At 41.7% G+C, this 18045-nt stretch overlaps 2 protein-coding genes across 3 annotated transcripts in view; both read right to left on the bottom strand.

The window, feature by feature from the left end:
- The window catches only part of sgsm2 (small G protein signaling modulator 2), a 70043-nt gene extending 64886 nt beyond the window's left edge, over nt 1-5157 (bottom strand). For both annotated transcript variants that reach the window (XM_017694791.2, XM_017694793.2), the window contains exon 1: nt 4942-5157. In XM_017694791.2, coding sequence (XP_017550280.1) covers nt 4942-5007 — 66 coding nt within the window. In that variant the 5' untranslated portion in view covers nt 5008-5157. The remainder of the gene's footprint in view (nt 1-4941) is intronic.
- Nucleotides 5158-6303: 1146 nt separating this feature from the next.
- Nucleotides 6304-17891, bottom strand: tnfaip1 (tumor necrosis factor, alpha-induced protein 1 (endothelial)). Its single transcript, XM_017694795.2, has 7 exons — nt 17687-17891; nt 14675-15027; nt 13957-14126; nt 12580-12663; nt 12411-12463; nt 12076-12271; nt 6304-9796 (listed from the first exon to the last, which is right to left on the bottom strand). The coding sequence occupies exons 2-7, from the start codon at nt 14913-14915 to the stop codon at nt 9578-9580; spliced, it is 963 nt and encodes a 320-aa protein (XP_017550284.1). The 5' UTR covers nt 14916-15027; nt 17687-17891; the 3' UTR covers nt 6304-9577.
- Between the last annotated feature and the right edge of the window lie 154 nt (nt 17892-18045).

The raw sequence follows: 18045 nt of genomic DNA, 5'->3' as shown, positions 1-18045 counted from the left end.
AATGACAGTGGGAAACTGTCACGACAAGAAAACGTGTTATGCATCTCTTTTGCTGCTGGCTGACACCTGTGCAGTTATTATGTTGCTGAGAAGGACAGACACTCAGCTGGCACTGACGCTAGTGCATGTATTCAAATATTTTAAATATGCATTTGATACTAGAGTGGTTGACACACATCCGATTACATTATGCATTTCTGATGGTGCGGCTCAGCAGGGTAGGACGAGGGCGCTGTGTGCAGAAGTAAATGTTTAATGCAAGCTTAAGGATTGTGCTCTGTGGAGCCTCGGACTGAACAGGGCCGCACATAATGGCATTCAATCTCGTTTTCCAGCTGAGTTGACAGCAGGAACAATGGCTTTAATGAAGTCATTATTCATGGATTATTACAGCTGGAAGATAAAGGACCATCAGTCACTCGGTGAATACATGCTACATGGAGATATCGCGGCAACCCAGGTGCTTCACACATCCACTTTGTGACAGAAGTCAGTTTAGAAGTGCTGCTTTGCCTGTTATGAACATTCAGCAAACTGGTTATTGAGTGTGGAAAGGAACATGGTCTAAGCTGAGCTCTACAACAATGAAGAGTTTGACAAAATAATGGAAACAGGTAATAAAGACCTCATATTCGGAACTGATTAAGTCCCAATTAAAAAAGCAATATGCACAGGTTGTTCTTACTCATGTTCCTGCCAATTATGAATATGTTTCTGCTGTAAAACAACCAACAATGTCGTTTGAAATGCAAACATCACTTAACTTTTCAAAGTAATCAAAAAGTAGTATCACACCTTCTGTAATATACAGTCTCCATGCAAGGAAACTGTAAAGGGAGAGAAAATGGGAGTAAAAACACTAAAGCCAGTAGCCTAAATATTAGAACATCAGAGGTGTTGGCTTAGAGTTTTTCAGATCATGTCGAAAGTCTTTTCATATTAAAGCACAGGCTCAAAAAGAAGGTCCGGCTCCATTTTTAGGTCTCAAATGCAAAATCAACATTATACCGATGAACTTCTGATGACAACACTAGATCATTCACTTATATCATTGGTAGACACGCCCTTTACTAAGTTTTGACTGAGTTCTCTTTGAATACTCTTTTAACGTGCTCACAATCATCAGATTCATCCACTCGGGGAAGGGGTCCGAAGCACAGTCCAACCTTCGGTATTACAAAATGCTCTTCCATGTGCAATTGCAACTTCCACCAGAGAGGTCTTCAAATTCCCAGAGTGTAGATTTAAATCATTATTTCACACCAAATTTTCTGCACATTATCACTTAACTGATACAGTGCAATATAATAAGGTGCTCCATTATGTAAGCTAGTAAAATGACTCCAAAAATCTACTGAAGAACAAATGGTGGACTAGGCTACATCTTCTTACTTTCAGCTTTCATCTGCTCAGCATGAGAGAGGGTTCTTAACATTTTTTCAGTTTTATATAAGGAAAGGGTCAAAATGAAGAGGTGAAACTGTTTAGAGCAACAAGCGACTCATTTATAAGGCCAATACTACCTCTGTGAGCAAGTAAGACAGAAGACCTTTCAGTCTTTCAGCCCTTTCTATTTCACAGCAAATTAGTTTTAAACATACAAATGAGATAGAGATAATCATTTTAATCAGAAACTATCACTAAAAGACTGCCTTAGCGTGAGAAAACCATATAATAATGTACACAGCAACAGCTGTTTTGCATGTTTAGGCATATCTTTCTAAGTCAAGACCTCTGAATTTAAGGCATATGTCAGCAGACCACTGAAATATGATGTATTTCAGTCTCCATTATGGATAATGATAATGGTAAAGAGTAATGCATTTAGACTGGGAAGATTAAAAGCAGCTGGTTTGGAGAAAGCCACCTTGGACAATCCCCCACAGGCTGCAGCTGTATAAATCGTGCATTGATGCAATTGAACTTCTTGGGTAGCTGCTGATGCTTTCAGTTCCTAGGCAACAAGACTGTAGCTGACTGTAGCTTAAAGTGACAGACGCTTGAGATTAAACACAAAGACAAGCAGTACAGGAGGATATTCCTTCACACTGAGGAAGGTCTGACCATTCCGAGTTATTCCTGATATGCCAGACGAAAAAATGTGCATTCCAGGCTTATAAATATCCTTTCTCCGCTGATTTATAGGTCTACATGGATGAAGCAGAAACACCACCTGACATTCAGGAATACTGATCCAATTACCACATTGCAAAAGAAATCAATACACATTTGCAAAAGCTGAAAGGCACATGTGTGTGTGTCATTCCTTTGGGAGTACTTGGAGAATGTTCACCAGGATTCACCACTTTGCCACCAAAGGACATTAAAAGCCTGCTTTAGTGCGAGAAGGCGTAGAACGGCTTGACTCACCCTAGCGGCTGAGAATCTTTCAAGACTGATGGACGAAATCTCTTTAAAACTTCATTAACAGGATGATGTTAAAAATTCATTTCCTTGTTAACTCGAGCCACTGCACTCCAGAGGGCACAGATGGCAATTACTCAGAACATAAGTCTGTGTCTCTTCAAAAAATGGAATGAAAAGTGTAATATCTTCAGTTCACACGGCTTGATTTTGTACCGACTTGTGAGATTTGAAAGAGATTTGGGTTTTTTGTTTCACTGCACTGAAATAACTGTTCTCCTGCAATAGATTTACTAAGGGATTTGGTTCTACTGCTTACATTGCTGTTACTACATATTGCTGTAAATACGACAGTGCCAACACATTGTAATTTTAGGTTCTGCCAGGCAACAGTGGGCCCAAATCCAGCTGAGATCTTCTATATTTCATCCACATGTTTCACAAAATTATTTCCTGACAAATCTGATTTATCTGATATAAATATTTTAAGGTTCTATTTGAACAAACACTTGAACATTACATCCAGGCTATAATCAGCGTGCATCACTGTAATGGGGAACATTACAGTACGTGAGGGCAATTACTCTGAGCGCTGCTCTAAACCTGTTGAAAGATGTGTGAAGCCTTATTACACTCCTTCTGTTTCGCATCCTTCCTGCAGGATTTCGCACAGTGTACTGCCTGGGGTGGGTGACGGAGCAAAAACTATCACAATACTTCAAGACATTTTCACAATACATAAAATGCACCACGATATATAGTTTTCCTGAGATTGAATAAATTGGGGCAGACAAAATAGAACATGCAGTGCCACATATAATAACAATAATAATAACAATAATAATAATAATAATAAAAAGAAGAAGCAGCATACTATAACTATGATGGATTTTACTGAATGTTTTACAAATACGCTGCACTAAAACAGGCCTATGCTTTAATGAAACATAGTTAGTCTGTGTTCTTTAAGTACTGATGATATCCATGATATGCTCAGAAAAGCATTTTGTGACATAATCTCAATAATTAATTATGAAATATCGTCATATTGCCCACCCCTAAGTACAACCCTAACTGTCACTCCTTTTCTTTTGGATAAGATACCAAGGAACACCAAGCCTTTGGAATAGCATTAAATAAACTGCCACGCAAACTGCCTGTTTAGTGGAGTGAAATAGCCTCATATGATCTGCCACTATAGAACATTCACTCTGTCTCAAGTTCCTACTTTCAGCACGACAGACAGGCCCAGAAATAAAGACATTAGGTTTCCTGCTTTGCATATTTTACTGTGAAAACCGATTCCCAAAAAGCTACAATTAGGACTGCCAGTCTATGCTTCAGCTTGGATCCGACCACCTTAGAGAGCATATAAACGCTACCTTCTACTCACTGTGGCTGAAGTAACACAGCCTAACAGGCATTACTGGTGGGAAATGTGACGATATGCATTGTTACCGCGATATGAAGTACGTCAGTACTTAAGGATCTCTAACCAAGCGCTCATCACCACAAAGACGAGCAAAACCAGGCCTGTTTAATTTGGTTTAGTGCAGGGAGGTAAAATATTGCAAATCGACAAAAGTCTTCAAGTATCGTGCTAATCTATGTTTCACTTAAGGTTGTCCTCACAAGATCGCGACCCACTTCTTTGTAGGTTACATAGCCACATACACAACGAGGCCAAAGCCAACTATGACTCATATTGTAGTGGAAGTGAAGCAGCGTGGCAGATGGTGCCATATCTGATCACAAAAATAGGCTCCTCCGATGAACGAGGAGAGAAAGCCATCGCGCAGTGTGGCCGACGGTGGACTCCGGGCAGAGCAGCAGAGACCGCGCCGAGATTTACACGAAGCTGGAGTCGACCTCGTGTTCGAATATGCCCGTTCCGCCTTAAATGGTGCAGCAAGTACATCTAACCGCTGCACTGTTTAAGGTGGAACGGGGAAAATTCGAACAAGAAGCGGGCGAATAGGAAGCCAACTTCAGTCTAGTGAGGAGTGAGATTTGTGACTTTAGACATATCTGCTTATCCAGTTCTCCACAGAGAAGCACGAATACATACAAATGTTGGGGATTCAACAGGTAAGTGAATTGTTTGTGTGACACCAGCCATGATGAAGCCTTCACTGCTGCACTACTAGATCACAGTGTTGTCTTTAGCTGAGGGCACAACCATAAAGGCGCGCGCGCACACACACACACACACACACAGAGCAATGAAAAATGACATTTTCAGAAAGTCCCTGTTGGACCCCCTAGGTAAGCTAAATCAGCCCAGCCTTCCTTAAATCCTACAATCTTTAAACTCCACAGGGTCAGGGGATGGGAAGGGGCTTGTGTGGCTCTTAAAGCTTCCCCACTGTCACAAACCGGTATGCCCCGCATCAGCACGCTCTCAAACTTACAGTATGACACCCCCCCGCCCCCCCCAAAAAAGTGGCTGCATCAAGGTATTAAGCACAGTAAATGTAGGCTAATGAGAGCCGGTGCAGCAGCAGAGCGACTCCCCTCTCCCTCCACCTTCCATACTCATCAGCAGCCTGTTCTCAGAGAAATACAAGCCGCACTCACCTCCCGCTTCACGTTCCACAGCAGCTTTTCTTTAAAGTCCTCGTCTGTTGACGAACCCATGGCCATTGACGGACCGCTTGGGAACCGGCGTGCAGCATAAACTGGCTGGTCACACGTCTGAGGCTGTGGGCTTTTGTCTGCCCTCCTCTCTCTCTCCCCACTGTTTTTCAATCCTTCCTTCCTTTTTCATACGAACGTGTGTGTTGACAGCTGAGCGCTGACGCATCCAGGGACCGCTGTGGGCGTTATTTTTTTCTCCACCCATATTGCGACAAGCCCCGCCCCCTCGCGCTGGGATTGGCCAGTAGCTCATCATCACGAGCAATCCGCCGAAATGTATACATCGAGATATAAATAGGCAGGTGTATTTAAAATGCATTAAGGCATTAATCGTTCGGTTCTGTCACTCAGTAGGAGAGAATGGTCTGAACAATCATGTTCCACAACAGGTTTTTATGAAGAGAATACAATTGTTTGAATAAAAGAAATGATTATGACAAGAATAGTGAAAGCTATCATTATTATTATTATTACTACTAATTCAGTTTCTCCTTTACACCTTTAGGCCTAAAATCAAAACATACACTGGAAATGTGGGAGGGTTTTTTTGGGCAACAAATTAACTGCCAATGCAAATAAACTACCAGCCTATCTAAGCAGAGTGGGCGTGGCTTGTCGGAATACGGTGGGAAAAAAAACCACAAGCGCCGAGTGGAGACATCCACTTCAGTTCGCTCCCAATGACGTCAGTCCGCGCGGCACCGCCCACAGGGCGCTTCATCAATGAGACGTAGAGGTTTATTTATAGCTCCTCTTCACGCTGGAAAACTCAGCTGGAGCTGCACATGATCTTCTTAATCCACCACGTTTTCAGAGCCTCTCAACTATTATATGATGTTAAAAGAAGAGAGAAAAGAGACGGATGTTTTTAGGTGATGTAGGTTCTTTTGTCACACCCGGGATAATCTGGCAACCCTATTATTTCCTTACTATGACTGTATAAGAGGTCAAAGGATTTAGTGCTAATTTTAGGAAGAGAGGCCTCACACACTATAAAAAACCCATGCTTTTATAAATAGCTAGGATCGTAAAGCTGGGATACACAATGCTTTAATTATTAATATCATTTAAACTGTATAATATTAAACAGACTAACTAGAGAAGCTTAAATGGTGTATTAAACTGCAAACAGCAGTTCATTAAAAGGAAACTCTTAAGCATGCGGATACCGGTGAACGAACACACACACACACACACACACACACACATATATATTCAAAATTTTAATCTCTTTAACAAGCTCAGTATGTTAAGAGAAATGTTAGAGCAGCTAATATGAAAGAAGAGGCACAATTAGTGCTCTTAAATAAAGGATTTTATGAAGAGTATGAAAGGCTCGATAAAACAAATCTATTAACAAAATACACTGCATTTAAAGATATAACTGGTGAAGGCAGAATCACATTCTGGATGCCATTACCACTCATTCAAAACCAAGTCCTCAGACTATTTTCCATCTGGCTCATACTGTTCTGCATTTTCCGAATACACAAGAAGGCTTGAATGTGACTTAAGGCCTCTTACAATGTAAATCAGGAAAAGTCAAGGTGCTATAAATTCATCAACAACATTCTTATGAAAGGCTCTCAACTAGTCTCTATTAAAAAAAGGTTTCAACATGAAAACATTGAGGTAAATAAATAAAGTGTAAAAATGAGAATCCGTGAACTTCGCTCTGTGTGTTCACATTGAAGGACTGGTTAACAAATTTCAAACCAAATCTGGGGACTTTTCACAAAGCAGGATTTCGAGCTTAGCCAGGTGACCAAGTTGAGTTCAATCCAACCCTGGATTTTCTGTTTTACAATGGTGGATCGCTTTTTACTAGGCTATATCACTATGGCAACTTCTGCAGCACGGCTGACCTGCTCCTGGGCCGGTTTAGTTCAGGGATTTCGTCAACAGCTGATGGACCAATCAGAGCCGTGCTCCTGATGCACTGATGGGGTCGTTTTTTTTTTCTTCATGATGTTTGTGGCTTCAAATCACATGAAGGATGTTCATGCTATTAACGAAGCAACACTACAGGCAGTCGTGAGCCCAGGCCACAACAAACATATTTCTGCACATTTAAATGCACAATTACGGTAGGTTTTCTGAATTTAACACATTTTAAAAGGAATAAAACACAAAATGCAGTCTGTGCAAAAGTTGTGGCACATTTATATTTTGTGTTTGTGCACAAAAATCTGCAGAAAAGGCCAGATTTCAGTTTGTTAGCTTATTTTAACAAAACATGTAGTTGGACCAGGGGTCTTCAAACTTTTGCACACAACTGTAGATATTAAGAATATACCGCAATTATTAATACAACAAGCACTAATGCAGTGGCTTCATTTTTACTGATTTACTCGGTACAAATTTACGTAGATTTTCTATTTGAATAAACTGGGTTATCAGACTGTTAACAGCCCACGTAGAACTAATTAACCGCTGCTCGATTTGTTAGGCTTTGTGAATCTGAAGTTTAAGAATCCTTACATTTCAGATGATGATGAACTGGCTTTGTGAGACAGACCCCTGGTTTTTAGATCAGTGGCATCCTGTTGTACTTCTTAGATATTAATTTCAATCCTAGTGTCCATTGAGATAGCATCTGCACAGCTTCAAAACATTTTAAAGGAGGTAAAACATCAATGTATATGATCATGACGATGTCTACAGCTGGTGCTTTTCTCACTAAGCAACTAAATGAAGTGACGGCGTTCCACTTTTTCCCCACCACAGTGAATTTAGTCTTTCAACCAGATTGTCAGGATAACACGAATCCACTGAGCAAGCACTTAGCCGTGACGTGGCAGTGATTTAAACAGTGGTTAAATAGTGTCTTAGAAGAGAATTGCCAGTAGTGTGGTAGTTCTCACAGACGTTTGACCGTGGGCGAAAGCTCACACTTCCACGCTGTTCAGTACGCTTGAGTAATTGTCATCAGAAAATTGGTAGGTGTGCACCCCCCCACTTTTCAAACACCCATACAATCCACTACTTTCACAATTTGAGTTAACCCCTTAAAGCCTACGGACCTGTACTTGAGCCCACACGTTAGTCCCGCACTCTTAACTTACATACTAACCAGTGAAAAATGTGCCTTAAGATTTATGACTGGATAATAAGTCTAGGGCTCTTGCCGTTGACCATTTAAATCCCAGGCTCATCACACCCTAAAGGCAGAGCTGAACAATTTGGGGAATTGTGATACAGAATTGTGTTTTATATCTGATCCAATATTGTTAATGCCTTTTAAGGCGTGATCATTTCCTATAAAATAAAGTCCAGGCTTGTTCATTTGACCAAGCTGCACAAAGTGTGTCAGACTGCCAGCTGTGTTGTCATGTACACAGCAAACTGTACACAGGGCTGCTTTTGACTGGTCTAACCGGCCATCAACAGGTACTGATGGTAGTAAGAAGCGAGGCAGTCGAGAACGTTTCGATTCTTTTGGAATTCTTGTGTTTGAAGCATTTTAAAAACGTATTGTCTGCATAGTCATGTACTGGATTCAACTCAAACAAATCATGACTTGCACCTCTGCATAAAATAATACTGACTACATATGTCTTATTCTCCTGCGTGACTGATACTGTTAGCTTATGTGATGTCAGGCAGACCTGAAAAATCTGCGGAATCTAATTACGATTTTCCTGATCAATATTGAGGTTGTGATTTAATTATTCAATTATTTTTATAAATTAAGCTCTGGCTTTTCCTTTTACTCAGGAAGACCAATGCATACATATTTTCCCGGCTTGAGGCTGCCAAGCTCCACATTATCAGGTTAAATTTCCAAACTTACAAGCTATAATGACGATGTTGAATGACGTAGGATCTGATTACAAATGACTGCTTCTGCGATTTGACCATTGCACTCTTGATTTTGATATGAAAACGATTAATCTTACAGGTTCTGATACTTCATTTTGCTTCAACAGTTCAAATGATGCTCAATGCGCCTCATCATCTACAAGGTTCACAAGATCCGTGTTATTAGGGTAAATTTCCCCACTTAAAACGTCAAACAACAGTGTCGATAATATAGGCTGTAATTCAAATCGCAGCTCTTGCATTTTGAACATGGAACTCTTCCAAACTGAGGTCTTGTTTGATGAATTATTTTTAATTCAGCTCTACCTAAAGGTGCGATATTCAGCATCTGCACAGAAAAACATGCAAACTGGCTGAGTTATTCTTAAGTTATATGAGCGCACAATAGAAATCTGGACAAGGCAGCAGGTCCTGACCGGTTAAGGGGTTAAGTGGAATTTAAATGAGTGACATCCAGAAATAAAGTATCCCATGAAGCATCAACAACAGACATGATACCGCTGCCCAAAACACATGCAGTCATGGAGCACACAGTATGCCTAACTTCCAACTTTTCTACAGCGTGGTTCTGGATAAAGAATACAACTCTTTCTCTGCATACCTCACACTCCAGTGTACCCTAAAAGCGCTCTGTACAGAGCACAGTGTGAGTGCGTAGTACACAGTGCGAGCTTTCGCCCACAACCGGACGAAAATAGAGGCACAAGTGGAGAAGATATCTGGAAGAGCAAGTACAACTCAGTCTTCAGCATGGCTAATGTCCGAGCGGTCTGTCGTCGTAGGTGCTGTATCTCTTGATGTGTATGCGCCGGACACGCTCCCTCAGCTCCACGCCCTCATCCTCCTCGCTGTGAGAACTGCAGTGGGCACGACGGCGTGTGGCCTCCAGTAAAGAATTGTCTGGCACTGGAAGTGTCTCATAAAGCAGTGCGTTCAGCGTCTCCTCGTAGATCCGTGCTTCGGGAAACTCGACCTGAAACAGACCAGCAAATCAGAGCTGTGTGAGGGATGTTTCGATGCTGGACCTCTGGAAGTGAGAAAGCCTTGAAGTGGAGAACTTGTAAAGAGACAAATTACTACTCTGAAATGTCGTCTGGCTTTCTCAAACACTAGAGGGCACTCCAGAGCGATACTGTTGCGATAGTGATACTTTTTTAATCCCACAAACGAAGAAATTCCACCTCTGCATTTAACCCATCCATGAAGTGAAACACCACATACACACTAGTGAATACACACACACACTAGGGGGCAGTGAGCACACTTGCCCAAAGCGGTGGGCAGCCCTATCCACGGGGCCCGGGGAGCAATTGGTGGTTAGGTGTCTTGCTCAAGGGCACCTCAGGATGGAGCATTTGACCAAAATCATAGTTTATAAATGCTTAAACATTTTGAATGCAAAAGAACACAATCATTTCCTTTTTTCAAGTTATAGGAGTTTAAAACCACGCCTCATGTATGTTCATGGCAGCAGTAAAGACAGCATCCTGCTGCCCTAAACCTGTTAACTACAATAAAAAGGAAATGTCTAGGTAGGGTTTCTATGATTTCTTTTTTTAATACATCCTTCTACTTTCTAAAATTTGCAGTCATGTTTTTGATTAAATGGGGGAAATAGGAAGTGGCCAGGCTCCTCATAAACCATAAAGCACAAGCTTCTTAACTTTCTGTCCATGCAATGATTTTGAGAAAAGTCACACTCCTAAACCTCCAGTGGCTTTCACCAAAGGTAAATCATTTCTGACCAACATTTTTTCAGTGGACCAAATGGCTGTTTGGCTTCCACGCCCCAACAAGCTCAAAGACAACAAACATTACTCACTGCTGCCCTCTAAAAGTGCTAACAAACATCATTTACAGCTGTACAGGGTGATATAGCCACAAGTCAGAAAATATAAGTTCTGTTTTCATTAGACCCATGACTTTTGTCCATGAATGTAATTTACATTTATGGCATTTGGCTGACGCTCTTATCTAGAGCGACTTACAATTTGATCATTTTACACAGGGAGGCCAAGGCGGTGTTAGGAGTCTTGCCCAAGGACTCTTATTGGTATAGTGTAGGGTGGTTGCCCAGGTGGGGATTGAACCCCAGTCTACAGTGTAGAAGGCAGAGGTGTTAACCACTACACTGACCAACCACCTATAATTTCTGAATTCTTTCATTGCAACACAAACATATAAACAGGAAAGACAATCACTGTAGAAAATAACTGGAATTAGATAAAAATAATTGCAGTCAGCTCAAATTAATGTAATAATTATGATTATTCTAGTACAATCCTACTCCACAACATTCATTTCAACGTCTGTAAAATATTTCTTTCACAAAAATCAGCAATCTATGCCAATAAATGACTGGTAGGACTTTCATATAGTCTCATTTCTCAATGAAATCACAGAAAAGAAGTTTAGGTTATATGTGTAATTGCTAAATTGATACTTTCCACTTTAACTTCATGACTCATACCCTTTTTTAATGCTTTATATAATCCAATATAAAAACACACATTCAATATTTAAGATGAGCCAGAATCTAATGACACAAAACTTTGCAAATATTGTTTAATGGTAATGAAAATTAGAAAGTGATTTAAAAATGCTGTTTTTTTCAGTACAGACTTATTCAACATTCTGATACCTTATACAGCCAGAGATTCTTTAATGGCAAAAACATTTACAAATGACACAGCCTGCTATGGCTACAAAAATTATGCAATTGCCTCAGATGACAAACTGCTTTCTGTTGAGGATGCTGGATTTTGCAGACACTAAAATTACTGTAGTCATTTTATAAACTTTATATTTGATTAAAATTACATAACTCACTGAGTTATGTAAATGAGACTCACTGAGCCACACCGTGTGATAAATAATAATAAAAAGCAAGAACATCTGCACACAGCTGAAAAAAGATACAGGGAGTCATGCAATGTTCACTGACTGACTCATAGCTGACTTCATACATTTAGACATTCAAAACACAGTCCTGGCTTTTTATACATGATGGGGACTTAACTGGTGTGCAACAGCTGTTTTTATGGACAGATGTTCATTCGTCATCTGTGTCTACTAAGTTGTATATAGCACAAATTAAGCAGTCGACACTGCTTAGATAACATGGGGACATTTTAAGCATCGCATTAGTTCCATGATTTAATTGATAAACACAAGAGCTGAAAACATTGTAGTTTAAACTTTTTTTTTTTTGCTTGTGAAATAACTCCAAGTGCGAGGTCATATTGTACATACCTTGGTCTGTTTTTTCTCAGTAGCATAAACAATGGATGTGCAGCAAACTTCTGCTAACTTGCGGCCCTGTCCATAGAAAGACCAGCAACAGATCTCGTCTCCAATTACGTCCTTCATGAACAGCACACGTCCATTGTAGCTCAGGGACAGCTTCTCAAACAGCTCAATGTTCTTCAGCAAGTTGTCATCAGAGTTGCTTTTAGAAAACAGAATATAATTCAACAGTTCAAACTGGGGATGGAGAAAACTGGACCATAGTCCAGTCAACATTAATGAAGATCAGACCTCAATCAGTCCTTAAAACATTGAAATGCTTCCAAATACTCAAGACTTACCTGGTATAGGAATACTTGTTATTTCCTCGATTGTAAAGCAGCTTCACTATAGGCTATTATAAAGAACATCAATAGAAAAGAGTGATGCATTAAGGTTTAATTCTGCTTGTCAAATAAAAATACATCAATTACTGTATTATTTTAGAGATCAATGTGAGTAAAACCTCACCCGCGTACAACCCTGTATTAATCTCTCTTCTTCTCTTGGGGAGGTGATGATGGGGATAACACACAAAGCCTTCTGTTGATTATCCTGTGAACGGGAAAAAAACAGCAAGAAAGCTTGTCATTTATGTCAATCCCAAAATCATCAGAAAACTACAACTGAGGACACATTTATTTCCAGCACGGTCCAACATACAAGACGTTAGCTTTTATGATTCATTAAATGATGTGCCAAACATGGAATGAGACACCCAAGGCCAGCTAAAATAATAAAGGATTATTTCATCAAACTATCAATCCATTTTCTAAGCCGCTTCTCCGTCAGGGTCCCGGGGGGTGCTGGAGCCTATCCCAGCGGTCATCGGGTGGAAGGCAGGATACACCCTGGACAGGTCGCCAGTCCATCGCAGGGCAGACAGACAGACATAGGTCACTCACACCCAGGGGCAATTTAGCACATCCAGTCGGCCTGACTGCACGTGTTTGGACTGTGGGAGGAAACCGGAGAACCCGGAGGAACCCCACGCAGACACGGGGAGAACATGCAAACTCCACACAGAGAGGACCCCGGTCACCCGGCCGGGGAATCGAACCCAGGCCCTCCTCGCTGTGAGGAGACAGTGCCAACGCGCCGCCCCCTAGCTACAACATGTAACTAGCAAAGCTGTCCAGTAAGTTGTCCAGGCTGAATTTGCTTTCTCTCAGTTTTAAAGAATGCTTAGTTGCAGTTGATTCATATAATAATTACTTCATAGATGACTACTGAGAAGTATTTTAACAAGAATCTGGGTGAGGAGGAGGACCGACTCATAGATTAGATTCCCTGATGTGTGCAAATTCACAGAGAAGCAGTTTGCGGTCATTTAGCTAGTTTACCCAGCCCAAAGAAATAGCTGTATCTTAGAGAAGTGCATTTTGGTCATCAGTGTTCAATATTCAAGTAAAAGAGGTTATTCAAGTCTAACTTTTGTCTTTGTTGTTGACATGTGTTTAACCTCTTTTGATGGTGATTATGGTTTCTTTTCTCTGTCTTTTGTGGGGTTTATTCTGTAGGCTGTAGTGCAACTTACTGTGGCAAAAGGGCCCAAAAAGAGATCTAAATCATCATCCTTTACAGTACTGACAACGATGCCAGGTTAAAACTGATGTAGGCAGCAAGTGAGACCATCTGTTGTTATATTTATTTTTACGACAGTTTATAGTTTCACAGAGAAAAAACCTCATTCACACTCATCAGAGATATACATAAAGCCTGCAAATTAAAGTGTTGATAATATTTTAAGGAACTAACACACCTGCATAGTCTTGTAAGTGAAAAACATTTAATAATGTAATAACCAAGTACAATCACTGTGTTTAAAATGAAAAAGTCTTCACTCACCTGAAGGGCATGCTGGCACAAGTCTATCAATCCCTGGATATGATAGTACTTGGCCTCTGCCAAAAGCTCCATGATACCCTGCCTGCTCTTGGGCAAGGCCAGATTTCCTTCCCTCAAGTAGCCGAGTATTGACCCAAAGTGCTTCCCACAGCGGTCAATCAAAATCCAACCTGAGGAGAACAAAACTCTTTCAGACGACAAACACCTATATTAAAGCTAGGGGTATAAAATGCATCAATGGCCAAAATAAAATGTGTGCTATTTTTAAATACAAATAATAAAAATAAAAACTCCCAATAATGCCAGATTGCACAATGCCAAGGCAGCAACAATTCGCTTTTGGACTGAGGCCATTAATTATGTTAAGAATCTAATCACAGACATTTTGCTTTTGTTGAATATGAATATATGCATGCATGTATGCATGCAAGACTCCCCTCCATCCTTCTGTGGTACTGATATGCAGAGAATGTTTGTATGTTTACCATTAAAATTAAAAAGTTATTAACAAAAAGAAAATAAAAACTAATGTACTGTATATTATAGGACAGAGTAAACATCAGGTCACATCTGTAATAACTGCAACTCATATCTAAATAATCAAATCATGTGAAATCGGAGATTTCACGAGGCACTAAATTGTTTCTTTTAGTGTTGTAAGTTTAGTCCCTTGAATTACAGCCCTAATTCAAATGAACCTCTGGTCATCAGCATTCACCTTCCTTGTCTGTGAAAACTTCCATCTTGCCGCTGAACATCGACTTCAGCAGGCTGTCCTGCCGTGTCAGGACCTGCACAGTGGAGTAGTACAGGACTCCACCCACGTTGAGCCGCACATACTTGCTTTCCACAGCACCACGCTGGCTGCACGTCTTGGTCTTGGGGCAGGCCACTGGAGAAAGTGATACAATGGGAGTGACCTGAGGTGAACGCTGGTGCAGGCAGCTCTCTCCCGACATGTCCCTCTGGAGATAGATGACCACCCTGCACACAGTTGGCTTGATGTCCCCCGCCGTGGTGAATGCTTCTGGGGAAGCTGCCAAGGCAAGCAAACTCCACTCCTTCACATATCTATAAGAAATACACAGAAAGATTTACACTACTGACCTCTGAAAGGAAATATGGCACAGTACATTAATCCATACTTACTGTCCACAGATCACTGCAGTATGATCAGATACCCATACACAACGGCTACCATCCAGAAATCAAAAGTTCCTGCAATTTTTGCACAGAACCTGAACTTGACTGCTGGCAGCAATAATAAAATTTATGTACATAAAAATCATTGATATGAGGACACTTACCATGTTAATCACAAGAAAATGTCTTACAAACGTTACTCAGCCCGCTATGACCGGCCTATTTCGTTCTTTTTTTTTATTTAACAATTACACCAAAATTAACTTTCTATACTGGATTTCTTCATGCAGTGCTACATAGACATGGCTATTTTTTTCTAGCAGAACGTTGTTCTAGATAACGTCTAGCCATCAATTCTGCTAAAACCAGGCATGCACTGTAATTTGAATTGTGAATTTCGGCTGCTCCCTTCAGGGGTCGCGACAGCGGATCATCTGCCTCCATCCTGCCCTATCCACTGCCTCCTCTACTTTTACACCAACCATCTCCATATCCACCTTCACTACATCCGTAAACCTTCTCTGAGGTCTACCTCTTCTCCTTCTACCCGGCAGCTCCATCTCCAACATTCTTTGACCAATATATCCACTATTCCTCCTCAACACATGTCCAAACCATCTCAACCTGGCCTCTCTGGCTTTATCTCCAAACTGCTCCACCTTCACTGTCCCTCTGATCTGCTCATTTCTAATCTTGTCCATCCTTGTCACTCCCAACGAAAAATCTCAGCATCTTCAACTCCGCCACCTCCAGCTCAGCCTCCTGTCTTTTAGACAGAGCCAGTCTCCAAACCACACATCATAGCAGGACGCACTACTGTCTTGTAAACCTTCCCTTTCACTCTTGCTGCTATCCTTCTGTCACACATCAGCCCTGACACCCGTCTCCACCCACTCCATCCTTCCTGCACCCTCTTCTTCACCTCTTTTCTACACTGTCCATTGCTTTGGATGGTTGACCCAAGATATTTGAAGTCATTCACCTTTACGACCTCTACTACAGACGAACATTTCTAAAAAGCAGAAATTGGCACCACATTTTCCTGGATTAACATAATACAGAAATAAGGTAGAAAGACATGCAGTCGGGCCAATTGGACATGCTGAATTGCCCCTAGGTGTGAGTGTGTGAGTGACTGTCTGTGTCTGTCTGTCTGCCCTGCGATGGGCTGGCGACCTGTCCAGGATGTATCCTGCCTTCCGCCGAAAGACTGCTGGGATAGGCTCCAGCACCCCCTGCGACCCTGACGGAGAAGCGGCTTAGATAATGGATGGATGGGTGGATGTACTGTGCAAATGACAGCTTGATTTGAAAATGTTCTTTTTTATGTCCATTTCCTTTAATCAGTAACAGCTTCCATTGTTTTAGATGCATAGTGTTGACTTGTGTTCTCACAGTCAACTGCTGTGAGAGCTAATTACTGCTCAGCACTGTACTTCATCCATTAGCCTACACTAGAGCACCAACTTGGTTGCGATAGCGAATAAGCAAGCATCACACTGCCACTCTTTTTAGTCAATTAAAACAAGTCTGCTTGAAAAGAGAAGAGTAGACTGGGAATTGGCTTAATGGCTACCATTAGAGATCATCAGTTTCCTGTAGAACACCTTTAGAACGCATCAGGAAACCTTCAAATGCATCTGGAATCAGTCCCAGCACGCAAGCTAAGCCACTGGGATCCTTCCCACTCCGTACTCAAGCCCCGCAGCACAATCCCATACGACGAATTGTGCTTTTCTACTAATAACAAACCATTTCAAAATGCGCTGCACTACAATCCCCAGCATGCACTGCAACACAATGTGGTTGAGATGGACTCCCCAGCTGTACACTGTGATATCAACGCACCAGGAAAACACACCATTGCTGACTATTGGACACCACAGGAACGTTTGCTTTCTACCCGGAAAGTGTCGTACTGGGAGGGTTGGGGCAAAAGAATTTGGCACAGGAGCCGTAAAGATCGGAGTTGCGCCACTGCAAACATTACTAAACCATATTCAACAGCGCTGCGTTTCAAACTCAGAACCTATAGCTAGAAAACACACCACGAGCGAAACGACTGACCGGAGCCAAACCGATAAGGAGAGCTTGGTAGAAACTCCTGGATTAGGTTAACATTAGGTGGCTGGGATAGTGTAGTGGTTAACTTCTGCCTTCTACACGGTAGATTGGGGTTCAAACCCCACCTGGGCAAACTCCCTACGCTATACCAATAAGAGTCCTTGGGCAAGACTCCTAACATAAGTTAGCTTTGACATAAACTCCTCTCAAGCTGAACAGGGAGGTCTCCAGCTCGTCCTCCTCTCTGCCCGGCTTATGAGCCCCGAGACTCTTTCAACTGTGTGTCAAAACAAAAGGGAGCTAACGTTAAAGGTCCAATCGGATTAATAAAATTCATTTCTCCCAGCTTCGGACTGACACGTGTGTAACAATACATAAAGTATTAAACGTCCTCTGAGCGAGAAACTCACGCCGCGCTGAACATCGATCTACATCGGGGGATACTGACTGGTTACTGAGCTGTTAGCTGCTTTAGCACGAGTCGGCTAACTCACGCCCCTCGTCGGCACTAGCGTTCACCTACCTCAGAGCCGCTCAGTAAGACAGCGTCTCCACTTCATACGTCCGTCAGGGGTGACCCAATGACCAGCACGTAAATATGAAAACCTAAAACGGAGCTCGCCGAGTTAAGGTCGGAGTTGTAGTCAGTAAACCGTCGCTGTTGTTAGGTGGGTGAACTCCGTCAGTGCTTGTTCTCTTCTTCTGTATTTTGCTGAGCGCAAAAGTGGAATCACTCAAAGTCGCCCTACTGCCACCCACTGGACACTCCTTGGCTAGATCCCAAATCGCTCCCTATTGGACGTGTACTGTAAGTTTAAGTGATACTTTTTTAATCCCACAAACGGGGAAATTCCACCTCCGCATTTAACCTGTCCGTGAAGT

The sequence above is a fragment of the Pygocentrus nattereri genome, chromosome 17 (assembly GCF_015220715.1).
Source record: "Pygocentrus nattereri isolate fPygNat1 chromosome 17, fPygNat1.pri, whole genome shotgun sequence".
Taxonomy (NCBI): domain Eukaryota; kingdom Metazoa; phylum Chordata; class Actinopteri; order Characiformes; family Serrasalmidae; genus Pygocentrus; species Pygocentrus nattereri.
This window is presented reverse-complemented; position numbering and strand designations above follow the sequence as displayed.